This window comes from Macrotis lagotis, chromosome 1 (assembly GCF_037893015.1).
Source record: "Macrotis lagotis isolate mMagLag1 chromosome 1, bilby.v1.9.chrom.fasta, whole genome shotgun sequence".
NCBI classification, from domain to species: domain Eukaryota; kingdom Metazoa; phylum Chordata; class Mammalia; order Peramelemorphia; family Peramelidae; genus Macrotis; species Macrotis lagotis.
The window spans coordinates 931,415,838-931,432,095 of NC_133658.1; the positions used below are offsets into that span (position 1 = coordinate 931,415,838).

At 38.1% G+C, this 16,258-nt stretch overlaps 1 protein-coding gene across 1 annotated transcript; it reads right to left on the reverse strand.

The window, feature by feature from the left end:
* Nucleotides 1-11,071: 11,071 nt before the first annotated feature.
* LOC141512395 (translationally-controlled tumor protein-like) lies at nucleotides 11,072-11,761 on the reverse strand. The gene has a single exon (XM_074221302.1). It carries the CDS (start codon nucleotides 11,759-11,761, stop codon nucleotides 11,243-11,245), a length of 519 nt encoding a protein of 172 aa, XP_074077403.1. The 3' UTR covers nucleotides 11,072-11,242.
* Between the last annotated feature and the right edge of the window lie 4,497 nt (nucleotides 11,762-16,258).

Consider the following 16,258-nt stretch of genomic DNA (forward strand, 5'->3'; position numbering starts at 1 on the left):
GGTTCTGAGAGAATTATTTTCTTTTTGCATTTGTCCAATTGTATTTTCCAATGATTTGTTTTCTTGTTGCAAGGTGTTAATTGTCTCTCCCAAATCTTCCAATTGATTTTTAAACTCCTTCTTGATTTCTTCAAGGAAGTCTTCCTGTGCTGGAGACCAGATCATATTCTCCTCAGGGGTTCTAGTTCTCTCTGAGTTAGGGTTTTTTCTTTCTAGGAATTTTTCCATGGACCCCATCTCTTATGGCCTTTCTTCATTTTCCTAAGACCTTATGTTGACAAGGGGCTGGTTCACAGAGGTTTGGTGCTGAGATCCTAGAGGCTTTGCTCACTGGGTTTAGTAAGTCCAAGTGGTCTGGACAAAAGGCTGTGTTGGTTGCTTTCTCTAGAGTCTAAATACTAAAGTCCCAATTAAAAAGCCCCCTACTCAATATGCAGATCCACTCTGTAAGTCCCTCCTGGGTCCTTGCTAAAATCAGGAATTCTAACTCTGACTTCCCCTACATCCCCTGTATCCTATCTCTGGCTCTCCTGTATCTTTGTAATACAATTACATTCTACCTTATGCAGAGATCAGTCAAGTTCTTCCAGAATTCAGAGTATTGTTTGATATACAAACCCCATCTCACAAGTATGTGGCATAACTAAATTAAAACATCTGTCCTTCTAGTGGCACTAAGTTCTGATCTCCAAACCCATGTTTATTTGTATGAAATTGATCTGTTAGGTCCCTTTCTCCTCTTTCCCTATACAAAGATGGTATTTCAGATGCCTCTTGGCTAGAGACCTCCCCCCACCAACCTGTTGTATTTTTTAAAATTTTATTTATTTAAAGCAATGGGGTTAAGAGTGACTTGCCCAAGGTCTCATAGCTAGGCAATTATTAAGTGTCTGAGGCTGGATTTGAACTCAGGTCCTCCTGAATCCAGAGCCAGTGCTCCATGCACTGTGCTACCTAGCTGCCCAAACTTGCTTTATTATACAATAAATAAATATCTCTACCTTCTTTGACTAGGAAATTGCCTATCATCTCCTGAATTCTCACATAATAATTCCTAGTGATTGTGACAGAAAAATCACAAATTATTGCCATTATTTTTATCTTTCTCATATTACAAAGGTGTTTTTTACTGCAAAGCAAGCAACCACAATCTTGGGGGGGGGTGTGATACACATAATCACAAAATCTCAATTTATATACAAAACTGGAAATTTTCTATAAAAGCAACTTCATATTAAAACTCTTTAACCACTAGCCATGCTTAAAATACAAATCATCATTTTCAGAATTCTTTCAAACCATTAGAGAATTTTTAGATGACTTTAAATCCTCAATATATGTTATTCCAATGTAACAAAACAGCAATGAGAATACTACATTAATTACTAGATTTAACGAAAGTATCTTTTCATTATTACATTATACCTAAACAAGTTCCAACACAAAGTTCCAACACATTACTTAAAAATTTCAGGGTTCCAAGAAGGGGTCATAATTTTTATAATTCCCCCCATTACCCTTTCAAAGTATTGAATTATTAATTCCAGGCTTTCACATATTACACTAACTCCAAATAGCTATATTTTTCACAACAGGTAACCAAATAATTCTAAGTACAATATCTCTGCTACAAAGTATGTCACATAACTAATAAAGATTTCTCCACATCTTCATTACAGGGGGCTACACAATTTTTTTTAAATTGCCCAAACATACTTTAGAGGTTCCCCCTCCCAATACATCAGCAGAAAGCATCCCAAATTCTGGTCATGCTTTCCAATTTCCTGGAAACTAATCCTCTGAGTCTATAATTACCATGAGGGAAGAAATGCACAATCTTGATAGCTTTAAAATAAAATATATAATTACTAACTTACATTAAACATAAGATTCCTATGCTAACATCTTCTTCCTTTAGAACAAAAACAAACAAAAGGGTTCCCTTAATTTAAGGTTAAACCTTATAACTTGATATCTTAACATCTTTTACATCTTGTTTTACATGGTTATTCACTTCTACCCCAAATATACTTCTATTTTCAAAAAGAAAAATTAGATATTTCCAAGCATTCAATGTCAAACATATGATAATTTTTATAACTGCAATTAACTCTTATTTATACCATGGATGCTGGGCAATGTTACATTTACATAAAATTTACAATTTGATATATTTTCTTATTTTCAAATAGCAGATGTTAGCTAGTTAATGTCTAAGACAGAAAATCAACTCAAGTCTTACCTGACTCCAAGTCTAGCACTTTGCTATTTTCCTTGAAGATAATTCCAGATAATTTGAAAAGGAATTAATCTCCCTACTTCATTTTTAAAATATCTAGTAGCAAATTAATCTTTAGATGACTAATTTTGTGGCCAAGCAGCATCCACAGGAAGAAAGGACCAAGAGCACATACAGAAAAATCTATGTATCCAATTAAAATTTAGAGAAGGCCGTTCTTTCTAACAAATGGAATCCTCATGATGGCTGCAAGTTTTCCAGTTTGCTTCTTGAACTGCGGCATCATTAGTTGTACGCACAATTTTCCAATTCATAAGACTAGTTTGTGTGTATGGGGAGAGGGGGCATTGAGAGGAAATGAGGAGAGAGCAATACTAATGATGGCTTCCCCATTTCCCCCTTTTATATAGCAAAGTTCTTGCGTTTAAGGTGCCAGTGATATTACACTATTTTTTCTTGCTTTTGAGGAGTTCTCAGTCAATAATGGGTAAGGAAACTAAATATTATCTAATACTTCAAGTCTTAGATCTTCACTTTGGCATCTCTGAACATTGTATTGATCAAGAAAGTAAAGGAAGAAGAAAAAAAGAAGATGGAAAGAAAATCTGGTTCATCCTATGACTAATTGTTATTTCGCCTTCTCTCACGTACTTAGAGGCCTAATCTCCTGGTCTTGACTGGACTCAATAAAGTATCAATCTGTAAAAAAAAATAACAGATGTTAAGTAGATTTACTTTAATCTTATATATACATAGTCCCTTCCATAAACATGAGGTGAAATGCAAGGTTTTTATTTTCTTCTTTAACAAACAAAAGACCTTGTGAAATCCTTGACAATGTATTATCACTTAACATTAAAAGGAAATGGCTCACAGATGAGAATTTAATAAATTCACTATATAAATGCCTCTTGCAAAACTTTTTCTCTTCTGACAGTGTTTCTTTCCCAAAAGGAATCAGCAAATATTCCTGATAACAATATTATTTTTCCTCTTCTTCCTTAGTAACATATATAAGTTCCCAAGTTTCTTCACATGTAATAAATTTCCATTTCCACAAAACTTCCGAGTATCACTTCCCTTAAACTCAAAGTGGGTCTGTTGGTTTCAGATAGGGAAACCTGTTAGTCTTAAGTTTTCTTTTTTTTCTTACCATCCAAATTAGTATTTTTCCTTTTAAAGCCGGGGGTGGCGGTATTTTTCTTTTCAAAAAAAGTCTCCCCAGTCCCCTCTTTTCACAGAGGGACTACTAAGATGCATGAAGCAGCCTTTTGCTATGGAAATGCCAAGTAAGTTTCAGATCAACTCAAGGAAACTAAACAGCTTAGGACCCCAACCAACCAAGACTGGTCTATGAATCATCTCCTAGGGCCAGATAAAGTGTTTCTGATCAACACCACAATTTAAATGCCCAAATATTTAATTTATTTGAGAACCTATTTTTAATTTCTAATTCTACCAAAATGTCAGTATTATATCATAATCAAAATTATGCATTTTATGAACTCAAGTTAACATTTTTCAAATAACAGAGCGGATCAGGCTCATATAGAGCCCCCCAATTTAAGAGATAATAAAAAGTTCAATTGCTTTCAAATCAAGGGGCAGTTAGGTGGCACAAGTGATAGAACACTGGCCTTGGAGTCATGAGTACCTGAGTTCAAATCCAGTCTCAGACACTTAATAATTACCTAGCTGTGTGGCCTTGGGCAAGCCACTTAACCCCATTGCCTTGCAAAAAAAAATAATATGATTTCATATCAAACACTTCAGAGTCATATGATCCAAAAACATACCTCTTTATGTTCTCCTTACAGAATAATAAACTGATTTACCTTTCATTCTGCAGTATATGAATTTTTCTAATCCCAAATCTCTAATATTGGGTATCCCTGATAGGGTAAACTATAATTCCATTTATCTCTGCATAATTTCAGATGCCTTTCCTTATCAAACTTCCTGTCCCAAACATCCCAGACTAAGCTCCTAGACAAGAAAATTACTTGCTCTCCAAGGGAGGAATTCAGCTGAATCTCTGTTGTTTTACTTCACTCCTGATCTAATTACTATCCCTAACTCCCCTTAAATATATTCCTCCATTCTTCACAGGAACAGCTTAAAAATCCCTCCTAGTTACCAAACTTTTTGCCATCATTCATTAGTATTCTTTTTAACTGATCTTTAACTAAAACAACTTTCTTTTCACTGTATTCTGTATTTCTGGTCTTCATTGTTTTCCAGACAATTCACTACTAGAGAATTAATTTTACCTTAATTCAGTTTGAGTTTGGATTCCATAATCCCAGAAAGATTACATAATTTAACTTTTTCTTGTATAATTTTTCAGATTTAGTCATACTGTCCTCATATATCCAAGACTATTCCTCTTCCTCCCAAATATGCCTTTCTTAGGGTTCAGAGAAACCAACCCCGAGCTTTTCATTTTCCATTCCCTTTTCTTCTCAAGTTCCTTAATATCCATTCTACAAATTTCCCATCTATAGTATTATTATACTATACTGCTTCACCATATTTCAGAGTTCACTGACTAACTTTAGTATAGATTGTTCTCTGACCAGATATGATAAGTTATTAAACCCATACCTTCACAACTACATCACCTCGTCTTTCTTTTAGTTTGTCACAATTAAAATAAACTCCTTAAAAGAAAACTTCTTAGATCACCCGCAACCCAGCAACCAACCTTTTCAAACTACTTTATCAAGTTTTTAAAGCAGGAATTTCACTCTTTCCCACCCATTTCCCCTGTAAAAAGGCATTTTAACTTTGAGAAGCACACTGAATAGGGAGCTGTCCAGGTTGAAATGCAACAGCCTGCTTCTGGGTGGGGGAGACCAAGCTGAACTCTGGTATCCTAGACCCAGATCTAAGGTGGAAGAGAGCCAGAGAGGAGGGTGGAAGGGAAAAGACTTCCCCCCATACACACACCCAGCCCTCTATAGCTTAACTGCACAGATCTGAAAGAAAAAATTTCTCTTCGTCTCTCATGGGAGGGTGGGAAGTCATTTAACCTCTGTTTGACACAGTTTTCTGAACTGAAATGAATATAATAAGAAAACCTTCATCACATGGTATTTTTGAAGATGGTCAAAAGTAGATTTTGGGGGCAAAACTAAGTCAGTCCAATATATCTATTAAAATTCTTTGCCTATGAGTCTAATGTTGCTTCCTTCTCACCTTGGAAAAGAAAACTCCTAAGATATTGACTAGTTCCCCCAAGTCAGCCTTTCCCTAAATCCTGTCTAATAAGGGAAGTCCTGGGTCCTGAATAAATGTAAATTAACTCTCAGATTAAAAAGATGCTCAAATAATGTGTCTAAGGAACCTTGAACAAGTGACTATGAGTGAGAAGACAACTTAACTGGTTTTCCTTAAGTTGCCATCTTTTCCTAAAAGAGCAGACCCAGAATATACAGGAGACCCAGAAAACTAGTTCACCTGCAGATCACAGACTTGGCTACTTAAACCCTCTACCCTATCAGTTTGACCTTGAGAGTCAACTCAGCTACAAGACAGGGGTCAGTCAGAGAGCATCAGAAAGATAAACTGGCCAGCTGGGATGCTTGAGGAGAAGCAGAGCATCCTATCTTCAAGATCTGTCAGGGAGGGGCAGCTAGGTGGCACAGTGGATAAAGCACCGACCCTGGAGTCAGGAGTACCTGGCTTCAAATCCGGTCTCAGACACTTAATAATTACCTAGCTGTGTGGCCTTGGGCAAGCCACTTAACCCCATTTGCCTTGCAAAAACCTAAAAAAAATCTGTCAGGGAGAGCTTGGCCAGAGAAACAGAGGCAAGGGGGAAGAGTTCTATGGAATGGGAGTGAGGGGGGCTAGACATGTTTTGTGGCTTGCTTCACCTTGGGGCCCACAGCAACAACATCCCTCCCAGAAGGAAGCTGAGAATCAGGAGTCAAGCCACCACTGCCTTATGCCTCCAGTTCAATTTTATTACTGCTTAGCTATTACATATATACTGTTGGGTCTTCCGGGGTAGAACAAAGAATACTGAGGTAACTGGGGGTGAAATACACACAAGCAGGGTACGTGCAGCATCTTGCATTACAAGATAAGGGGGTATGTTAGGGAGGAGGTGGTAAAACACAGCTGTGTCTAGTGCCCTTGGTCTGTGGGGTGGAATGTCCAGCTCCCAAGGACTCTGGTGCACCTTATCTCTTAGGGCAGCTTGCCAGCTCCTGAGACTGTCCAGGTGGTGATCTGTTAGAATAGCCTGTGTTCCCACGGACATATAGAAAGGGAGAAGAGACATGATGTCCCAGAACAGAGGAGAAAAATGTGTGGATTGTGCTTGTGGTTCAGAAATCATGAGGAAAAACAAAAAATTAACACAGCAGGGTAGAAATGGTAGGGGGGTGGGTAGTTAGTGCTTATGATGGCCAAATGTTCCAGATCAGTTTGAAACACAGAAGGAGAGAGCAGGGCAAGGTCATGCCTTCTTTATTCAATTACCTGCCTAGTTTTGTAAAGGATCATAAATAAGACATTGCCATTCTCATATTAATCTTGTCCTTCATTTTTGAAGAAGATCCCAACATCAGGGAGATGTTGCCATGACAAGCACAGAATTGGATTTGAATTAAAGGGGCTATGCTAAAATCTCTTCCCTCACTTTCTCTAATTTGGGTCCAGTGTCCAGATATTAATCAAGATGACTGGAGATGCTCTGGATGCCACAAAATCAAGATTAAGTAATGCCCAAGGTCACAGATAGTAAGAATCAAGTGTCTGAGACTGGATTCAAACTCCTGTCCTCCTGACTCCAAGGCCAGTGCTCTATGCACTACATCACTGTTATCTATAAAAGAAACAAATCTGCTGGAGTGAGAGAAGAATTGAACACTTTATTCACAGATCTTGCAAGACATGGGTGCCTCCCCTAGTGTGAAGCACAATGTGGTACAATTATAGCTGTTATTCTATAGGTTTTAGAAACCCTTTCCCCTCCCACCTGGATTTTCATAGGTTCTCAGAATGTGAATTACAGTCTAAGAGGTCCACCCATCCCATGAATGTCTCTAATATGATCCCTCCTCATCATACAACATATGTTATGTTGATGAACCTCAATTGTCACAGTGGGTATGTGGAATAGATTCAAGTACTTAACTGAGCAAACTCAGTTGTGTTAGGTCAATACCTCTAGGTCACCCCTGACTAATTTTCTTCTATTCTTAGGTTTGTAATCTTCAGAATGGCATTAGGAGAACTCTCCCAGGGTTTTGATTGTCTGGGGTCATTCCCCCTTTGGGGGGAATGGATTTCATAGGATTTCATAGGGACCCTCTACCCTATGGAGACCAGCAACACCCCACATTCCTCACAACCACCTAACCAGCCTCATAGGCAAGTGCTCTAGAGACCCAAGAGGCAGAAGGTAAAGAAGGAGAAATATCTATTCATTTTTGATTATTAAGGAAATGTTATTTGGGCCTCTTTAATGTGTTCTGAGGGTGTCCAGTAGCTGCAGGGACCCTCATCAAATGAAAATTGCCTCCTATTATTCAGTGTGACTCCATAGTCAAATGTAAATCCACCAAGATAAAAGCAACTTCAGCTCATCCCTGTCACCTCCTGAAATTTCCAAATTTGTTGAGTTCCCCTGTCCACCAGGGGCTGGATTCAGCTCAGGAGAGAAAAGAAAACACGTATACACCTGGGTGGGGAATACCAGCAGGACAACTGGCAGAGCCAGTTTATTGAAAACATCCAAGAGTTATTATAGAAGAAAACCACAAAAATTAGCATACAGGATGAAAACAATGATGTAGCTTTGTTATGGGCAGGAATTAACCCAGCAGGATATGACCCAGGTCAAGAAGTTCAGAAACAGGGTTTATCAAATAATGAGGCCATGAATGACACAGTTTGTGTTATCAAATCAGAGGTCTGTGGAAGCTTTCAGCTCAAGGATCACCAGAGCTTAGGTTTTTGGCCATAACTGGCCTCTTGACCCCAAACTCACTTGAATGGGCTCTACACTTCCCTCTTTTCTGTTTACACAACAAACTCACAATTTCCCAACCTGATGCTTAACCTGGGTAACATGATCCTGAACTCTATTAATAGCATATATAGTGACTTTGGTTACAGAAAAGAATACTTTGAAAAACACTTGGTAAACAACAAAAGAGAAACATAAAGAGAATTAATATAAGAGATAATTGTATAATATTCTGAGTCCAATGTCCAAAAAGGGTGGGATGATGAAACCATTTAATTATCTTATTGGCTGTCTTTTCAGGAATCAAATCCCATTGGGAGGCTATTTGGATGTCTGTAGCCAATTTATACAGATCTTCAGTACCAAAAGATAGTTTTTAAAATGAGAGACAAACAACAAATGATCAATATCATAATTACAACAAAGCTGAAATTGTTATTTACAGGTGGAAAATACAACCAATCATACAGTTTTTTGCTCAAATCTATATATTCTTCGCTAACTCAAATTGTTTATTACAGAAGTTTGTAATGCATTAACCAAATGATAAAGATTTTCATAAAGTCTTCTTCTGAGCCTTAAATGTTCTAGTAAGAGTTTCTGACAATTCTTGAGTAAATTTTGCCTCTATCTATTCCTTATTCATCACTTCTTTACATATACATGCTCAAATAATACAATTATACCAGTTAATATTATTTCTTCCTTTTTCTCAGTAATGATCATAAATTCCTCTATATGGGGTGTGATACTATTTAAGTCAGAAAAATTAGACCTAATTTCTCAGCATCTCTTCTTTGATATTTCTAATAGTAACTTTGTTATATCCCAAATAAATTTTCAGTTTCCCCTATCAAAATAACTTCAGTCATATTTTTCTCTCCATAATATAGTTGTTATCCATGGAGGGTTTTGCACATGAGTCCAATATTCAGTTCCTTTTGCAGTTCCCAAATTAACTTTCTTTTTGCATAGTCTGACCTTGCTTCTCCTCTTATGCTTTCTTTTTTCTTTTCTTTTTTTTCTTTTTTTTGGGGGGAGGGGGTTACAAGGCAAATTTGGTTAAGTGGCTTGCCCAAGGCCACACAGCTAGGTAATTATTAAGGGTCTGAGACCAGATTTGAACCCAGGTACTCCTGACTCCAGGGCCGGTGCTTTATCCACTACGCCACCTAGCCGCCCCCTTATGCTTTCTTAAATGTAAGTTGTTCATTTTCGATTTTATTTGATTCATCTGGTCTGCATGGTCTCATCTTTCTTTCTGACATTCAGACAGTTTCTCCATCTGTGGACAAAACAGAAGCAAACCCTGGACCCCAGGTTAGTAATTGATCAAGTCTTTTCCAATGTCCATCTTTTATATCCTTCCATATTACTCTATTGAGTACTTGTAGGGATATTTATTCTGTTATCTACAGTAATTTTGAAACCAAAGCCTTTTTCAGCCAAGGTTTTATTGTTATCATCAAAGTCAAATAATTAATGAATACAGAGCTTTATTTAGGCAGAGTCTCGTATCTGTTTCCCCTCATCCCCTCTTTTCTGTTTATGTGGGAACATTTTTAATGAACTATAGGCTTGATCCAATGGATTATAATGAATGCCTGTAATATATTTTATATTATAGAGATAGAATTGTATAAATGCCAAGTTTATCCAGGGTCATTATCTGTTTTTATAAATTTTGGTATCCCTGTAAAACAATAGAATAAATGATCAGTCACTCCTAGAGTAGCCTCTGAATTTTGTGCTGTTGCCATTGTATATGAACTAAATGTATCTACAGTAACATGAATAGATTTCATTTTTCCAAAAGGTGCATAATAAGTCACATCCATCATTAGGAGTCTGGCCTTTGGGATTCTTAAAATAATTTAGAAGGGCAGGTAAATACCCCTTTGTGGACAGGATATTACTATATTTCTAGCTTGCTCTCTGGTGATATTAAGGTCTTTCCTTAGTACAGAGGCATTCTGATGAAATTTTTTGTAAAATAGTTTAGCTTCCTCTTCTACAAAGCTTGTAAGGAATGGAAGGGTTAACTGACAGGTCTTATGATTACCTTCATATATATGTCCAGGTGATCCAGGATAGGATTTTATATATTCCATAAAAAAAGGAATTCTATCCATTTCTAATAACTTCTAGTAATTCTCTAAAGAGATGATTTAATACTATATCAGTGCTATGATTAATAATGATTGTTATTATGCATCTTATGACATCATAATCATGCTTACTAATCTGTAAAAATATTAAGGAGTTGTGGTCACTTTCTTAATACCAATAATATAGAATATAATTTTTTTTGTATAGATGTAAAAGGAGTATATAATTTCTTTTCTATTATTGCAATATGCTCAGACCTACAGGTTTAGAATAAGGTCTACTACATTGTTTAAAAATTTCAGGGAACCCAGAGGATCGTAACTTCTGATATTGTCCCTCATTATCTCTACAAGGCAATACAATGATTAATTCTAGCTTAGATATTATTAACTCTTAACCTATGTGAAACATAAGATTCCCAGGCTGATATTTCATTCTCTTAAAACAAAAACAAAGCAAGTTATCTTAAAGTTAACCTTAGACCTGAATGTCTTTCACACACAAATTTCTTTCAGATCTCTATATTATAAGTTTATTTTCCTCTTATTCCAAATATATTCCTTTTTTCAAAAAGAAAATAAATTTTCCATGAATTTAGTTATATATATATATGTATATATATATATATAAATTTCAAAAAACTTAATGTAAATTTTTTCCAAAGCCAGTGTTACAAGATACATATATAATTTTTTTTTGGGGGGGGGGGGTTAAATGTGTTTTATTTTAGACAACCTACATGACATGTTTTTAAAAACAATGCCTCCACTCTAAATAAATCAAGGTCAAAAATAAAGGAATAAAGCTCAAGATGACATCAGTCCAAGTTTGTCCAAGTCCTGGTGGTTGTGTAGATGACAAAAAGCAGCAGCCAGTTATGATGACAGGTGATTCAAAGTAATCAGCTGAATTTGTTAACATTTCTCCATTTCTAAACCATCCTTAAAGAAAATCATATATAGGGTCACAACATCCTCACGGAAGTCCAGGAGAGCCACCATGCCATCTGGATTCATGTTTTCACCTATGAAGAACTGATAGTTTTTAAAATTAGCAAGGATATGCTTGATTTGTTCTGCAGCTCCAGTCATAAAAGGTTTTACTCTATCTGGCTTGTTTTCTTCAAGTCTGCCTTTGATTGATTTCATGTAGTCTTTGATGTCCTTTTTGTAGGACTCTTTTGTGAAACTAGTTTCTTGCAGATGATGGTTTATTACTATATCGACTCCAGTGATTACGGTGGCATCTGTTCCTTCACCCTCAGGACCTTGAGCAGAGGCATTGCCACCGATGAGTGAATCATCAGTGGTACCCTCTGTCCTCCTGACCATCTTCCCCTCCACCTCCAGGCACAGCCCGCTCGCCATCTCCCGAATCTTGTCAATGTCGGAGAACATCTCGTCATGGCTGATGAGGTCCCGGTGGATGATCATGACCGCGGCGGCGGCCCGGAGCTCGGTGCGAGCGCGATGGAGCGGCGCTGGGGGGAGGGGGAGCGGGCAGAAAAGCTATAATTTTTAATAGATATAATTTCATAAACATGAAATGGAAAAACTTTTTGCAAACTCTCTGGGCCAAAAAGACCTTGAGAGATATAACCTGTTGGCAAGGATTTCTCTAATTTTCTTATAACAATCTTTACAAATGTGATGGATGACACTTTAATTCCTTCATATTTTGTTATTGTAACACAATTTTAAATTTTCAAAAAATTGTTTGAATCTGTTCTTATACAGCTTACTAATTACACATAACACATTTTCAATTTAAAGTATATTCCCTTTACTCCCTAAAACTTTGCAATAAAAAATTCTTAAGACTGTTTCAAAAAATTTTTTTATGATTACAAGATTTTCTTTATAGTTCTCTTAATAATCTTATAAATTCCAAAACTCATATTCAAAATTACCCTAAATCATTTTCTTTTTCAAAATATAAAAGTTTGCAAATTTCTTCTTATCTGTATCAGTGGTATTCTAATTTCTCAAAGTCTGTGCTAAACAAAGATTTTAGCAGACTTCCAGTCTCTATCAAGGTCATTCTGACTCTGACCCTATCTATTTTAACATTCCCAATAGTTCTTTTTCCTCCTTTTGACTCTGGAGGAACCACAAAATATTATAACCAAAAAAAGTATTATTTTTACAAATCCCTTAATTCAGTTACATGTATTTTCGGATAACTTTGTTCACTAGATTACACATTATAGATTTAACCAATCTGAAGAAAAAGTGAACATTTACTTAGCAACTGCTTTCAAATCAATTAGGCAGAGTCTTATATATCTTCTATATCTGCATCATTGAAGGGGATTATTACTTTTCCAATCAATTCACTGCCAGATATTGTAAAAGTGGTGGTTTAGTGCAATTGTCAGATTATCCCCATCTCATTTAAATACATATCTCCATTTACTTTTTCCTCTTCCCATTTGATTTTCTTTTTGTTGTTGTTGTTTTGTTGTTGATGCAACTCTTTTTTTAATATTTTATTTTATTTTTTTATTCTCATTTTGTACAAATGTTTTTTTTACATTAATAAAATATTCTTGTTTAAGAGTAAACAAAATACCCCTCCCCCCATGAATATAGACTTGCTTGGGCAATAAAGGGGAGAGAAAAAAAATAAAATTAAAAAAAATAATAGTAATAATTGTAGGTATGGCCAGGTGGCGCAATGGACGGAGCACCAGCCCTGGAGCCATGGGCACCCAAGCCCACATCCAGCCCCACAGACCCAACAATCACCCAGCCGTGTGACAGGCAAGCCATCTGATCCCCACTGCCCTGCAAAAACCAAAAAAGAAGGGGGAAAAAAAGACCCAAAATAAAATAAAATAGTAATATTAGTAAGGGTGGCTAGGTGGCAGACAGAGCATTGGCCCCTGAGCCAGGAGCACCCTGGTCCAAATCTGGCCTCAGACACCCAAAGATCACCCTGCTATGTGGCCCCAGGCAGGCCATCCAGCCCCATTTGCCCTGCACCCTCCCCCAAATAATAATAATAAAATGTGCTTGAGTCTTTGTTCCAACACCAACAACTCTGTCATGGGTGGATCACATTCTTTATGATAAGTCCATCACAAAAGTTACTTCCATATTTTTCCAACATTGCCATTGCTGATCGCAACTCCCTCCTTTCTTATTTCTCCACTACCATGTACTGTATTTTCTCTCTCCTTTCACTCTGACTCTGCTGTAGGGTCACTGAGTGGCACAGCAGACAGATCCCTGGTCCTGGGGCCAAGAAGCCCTGAGCCCCCATACCACCCCTTAGGCCTAGCATCCACCTGGCCCTATGGTCCTGGACAGGCCTTCCAATCCCAGCGCCTTGCAAGAAGTAAAAAAGAAAATGTGTTATATCTGATCACTCTCCGCCCATGGTCCATCCTGTCCTCCTTTGTTCACATCCCCACCCCTTCCCCCTGCTCCCCCCCACTTCTTACTCCAGATGTCTATACCCCATTGAGTATATTTGCTGTTTCCCTCTCCTAGCTATCTATGATGAGAGCAAAGGTTCCCTCATTCCCCCTTGCCTCCCCCCTTCCATATCATTGCAATAGCTCATTGTAATAATAAAAAAAAATCTTATTATATGAAATATCTTGGCCTATTCCCCCTCTCCTTTTTCTTTCTCCCATTACATTTCCCTTTTTTCTATTGACTCCATTTTTACACCATATTTTATCTTCGAATTCAGCTTTCTCCTGTGCTACAACTATAAAAGCTCCCTCTACCTGCTCTATTAACTGAAAAGGTTCATATGAGTGTTATCAGTGTCATTTTTCTATGCAGGAATACATGCAGTTCATCATCATTAAGTCCCTCATATTTTCCCCCTCTCCTCCAATCTCCATGCTTCACCTGAGTCCTGTATCTGAAGATCAAATCTTCTATTCAGCTCTGGCCATTCCAAAAGGAACTTTTGAAATTCCCCTGGATCATTGAAAGTCCATCTTTTTCCCTGGAAGAGGACATTCAGCCTTGCCGGGTAGTTCATTCTTGGCTGCATTCTAAGCTCTTTTGCCTTCTGGTAATATTATATTCCAAGCCCTACAAGCTTCCAATGTAGTTGCTGCTAAGTCCAGTGTGATCCTGACTGCAGCTCCACAATATTTGAACTGTGTCCTTCTGGCTGCTTGTAATATTTTCTCTTTGACTTGGGAGTTCTGGAACTTGGCTATAATATTCCTAGGGGTTGGTTTTTTGGGATCTCTTTCTTGGGGGGAATCGGTGGATTCTCTCCATTTCTATTTTGCCCTCTGCTTCTAGAATATCAGGGCAATTTTCCTGTAGTAATTCTTTGAAAATGATGTCAAAGGGCGGTTAGGTGGCGCAGTGGATAAAGCACCGACCCTGGAGTCAGGAGTACCTGAGTTCAAATCTGGTCTCAGTCACTTAATAATTACCTAGCTGTGTGGCCTTGGGCAAGCTACTTAACCCCATTTGCCTTGCAAAAACCTAAAAAAAAGAAAAAAAGAAAAAAAAGAAAATGATGTCAAGGCTCTTTTCCTGATCATGACTTTCAGGTATTCCAATAATTTTTAAATTATCTTTCCTAAGTCTGTTTTCCATATCAGTTGTTTTTTCAATGAGATATTTCACATTTTCTTCTAATTTTTCATTTTTTTGGTTTTGAAGTATTGATTCCTGATTTCTGGTAAATACATTAATCTCCCTGAATTCTATTCTTTGTCTGAAGGATTTGTTCTCCTCAGAGAGTTTTCTTATCTCTTTTTCCATCTGGCCAATTTTGCTTTTTAAAGCATTCTTCTCCTCAATAACTTTTTGAACTGTTTTATCCATTTGACCTAAGCTGGTTTTTAGCATGCTATTTTCTTCAGTGTTTTTTTTTTTGGATTTCCTTGACTAGGCTGTTTTTCCTGCATCTCTCTCATTTCTTTTCCCAGTTTTTCTTCTAACTCCTTCATTTGATTTTCAAATTCTCTTTTGAGCTCTGTCATAGCCTGGGCCCAATTTCTGTTTTTCTTGGAGTCTTTAGATGCAGGAGCTTGTGCTTCCTCATCTTCAGACTGAGTATTTTGATCCTTCTTGGGCTCATTTGCAAAATATTTCTCAACGGTGCTCCTCTTATTTCTCGGCTTGCTCATTTTCCCAGCCTGGGCCTGGTTTTGGGGTGCTTCCTGAGCTTTTGGGACACTCCCACAAGGGTCTCAGTGTGTGAGGCTCTGTCCTCCCTCCTGGTCTGTGAATGACCATAAGTGCCCCCCTCTGCCACGGGGCTGAGGTGGGGGGGGCCCTGCTGTTCTATGGGGGGGCCTAGACTGGAATCAGGATCTGAATGTAGTCAGAACCCCAGAGTCCTGTTCCAGGGGCAGAGGGTAGAGCTCTGCAGTCTCTCTTCGCTCCCCTCCCTCAGCTCAATGGGCTCATGCCCTGAGGGCTCCTGCTTTTCGGCTCTGCCTGCTTCTGTTTCTGGATCTGGGCTGCAGAAAGACCAAGCTACTCACTGTGTACCCTGAGGGCTGGGCTCCACGTGCTCGCTCTGGCAGAGGTCCCCCACTGTTCCCCCACTTTGTGCCTGGTGCTCCCGGGGGTGCAGCTCAGGAGACTCCCCCACTGCTGTGAGCAGCTCCCAGCGGCCTGGGGCTGCCTCCGGGAGGCTGAAGTTCTTTCGCTCTGGTGGGCCACCCCTTTGGTGGGCTGCCCCTCCAACACCGGGGAGCAGAGCCTTTCTGCTCTTTTCCAGGTTACCTTGAGTAGGAGAATTGCCTCAATGGGTCCTTGTTCAGTCAATGTTAATTAACTGAAACTTTTAAGCATTCTTTAGGGTTTAGAAAATGTAGCTATTCCTAAATTTTGATAATGAGGCTGGTTGATTCCTTGCTTCATTTCTGTGAAACTGTAACCACAAGACATCCGCCCTCAAGATGCTCTAAAAGTTTAGGACTAAAAGTAAAATCTACTTAA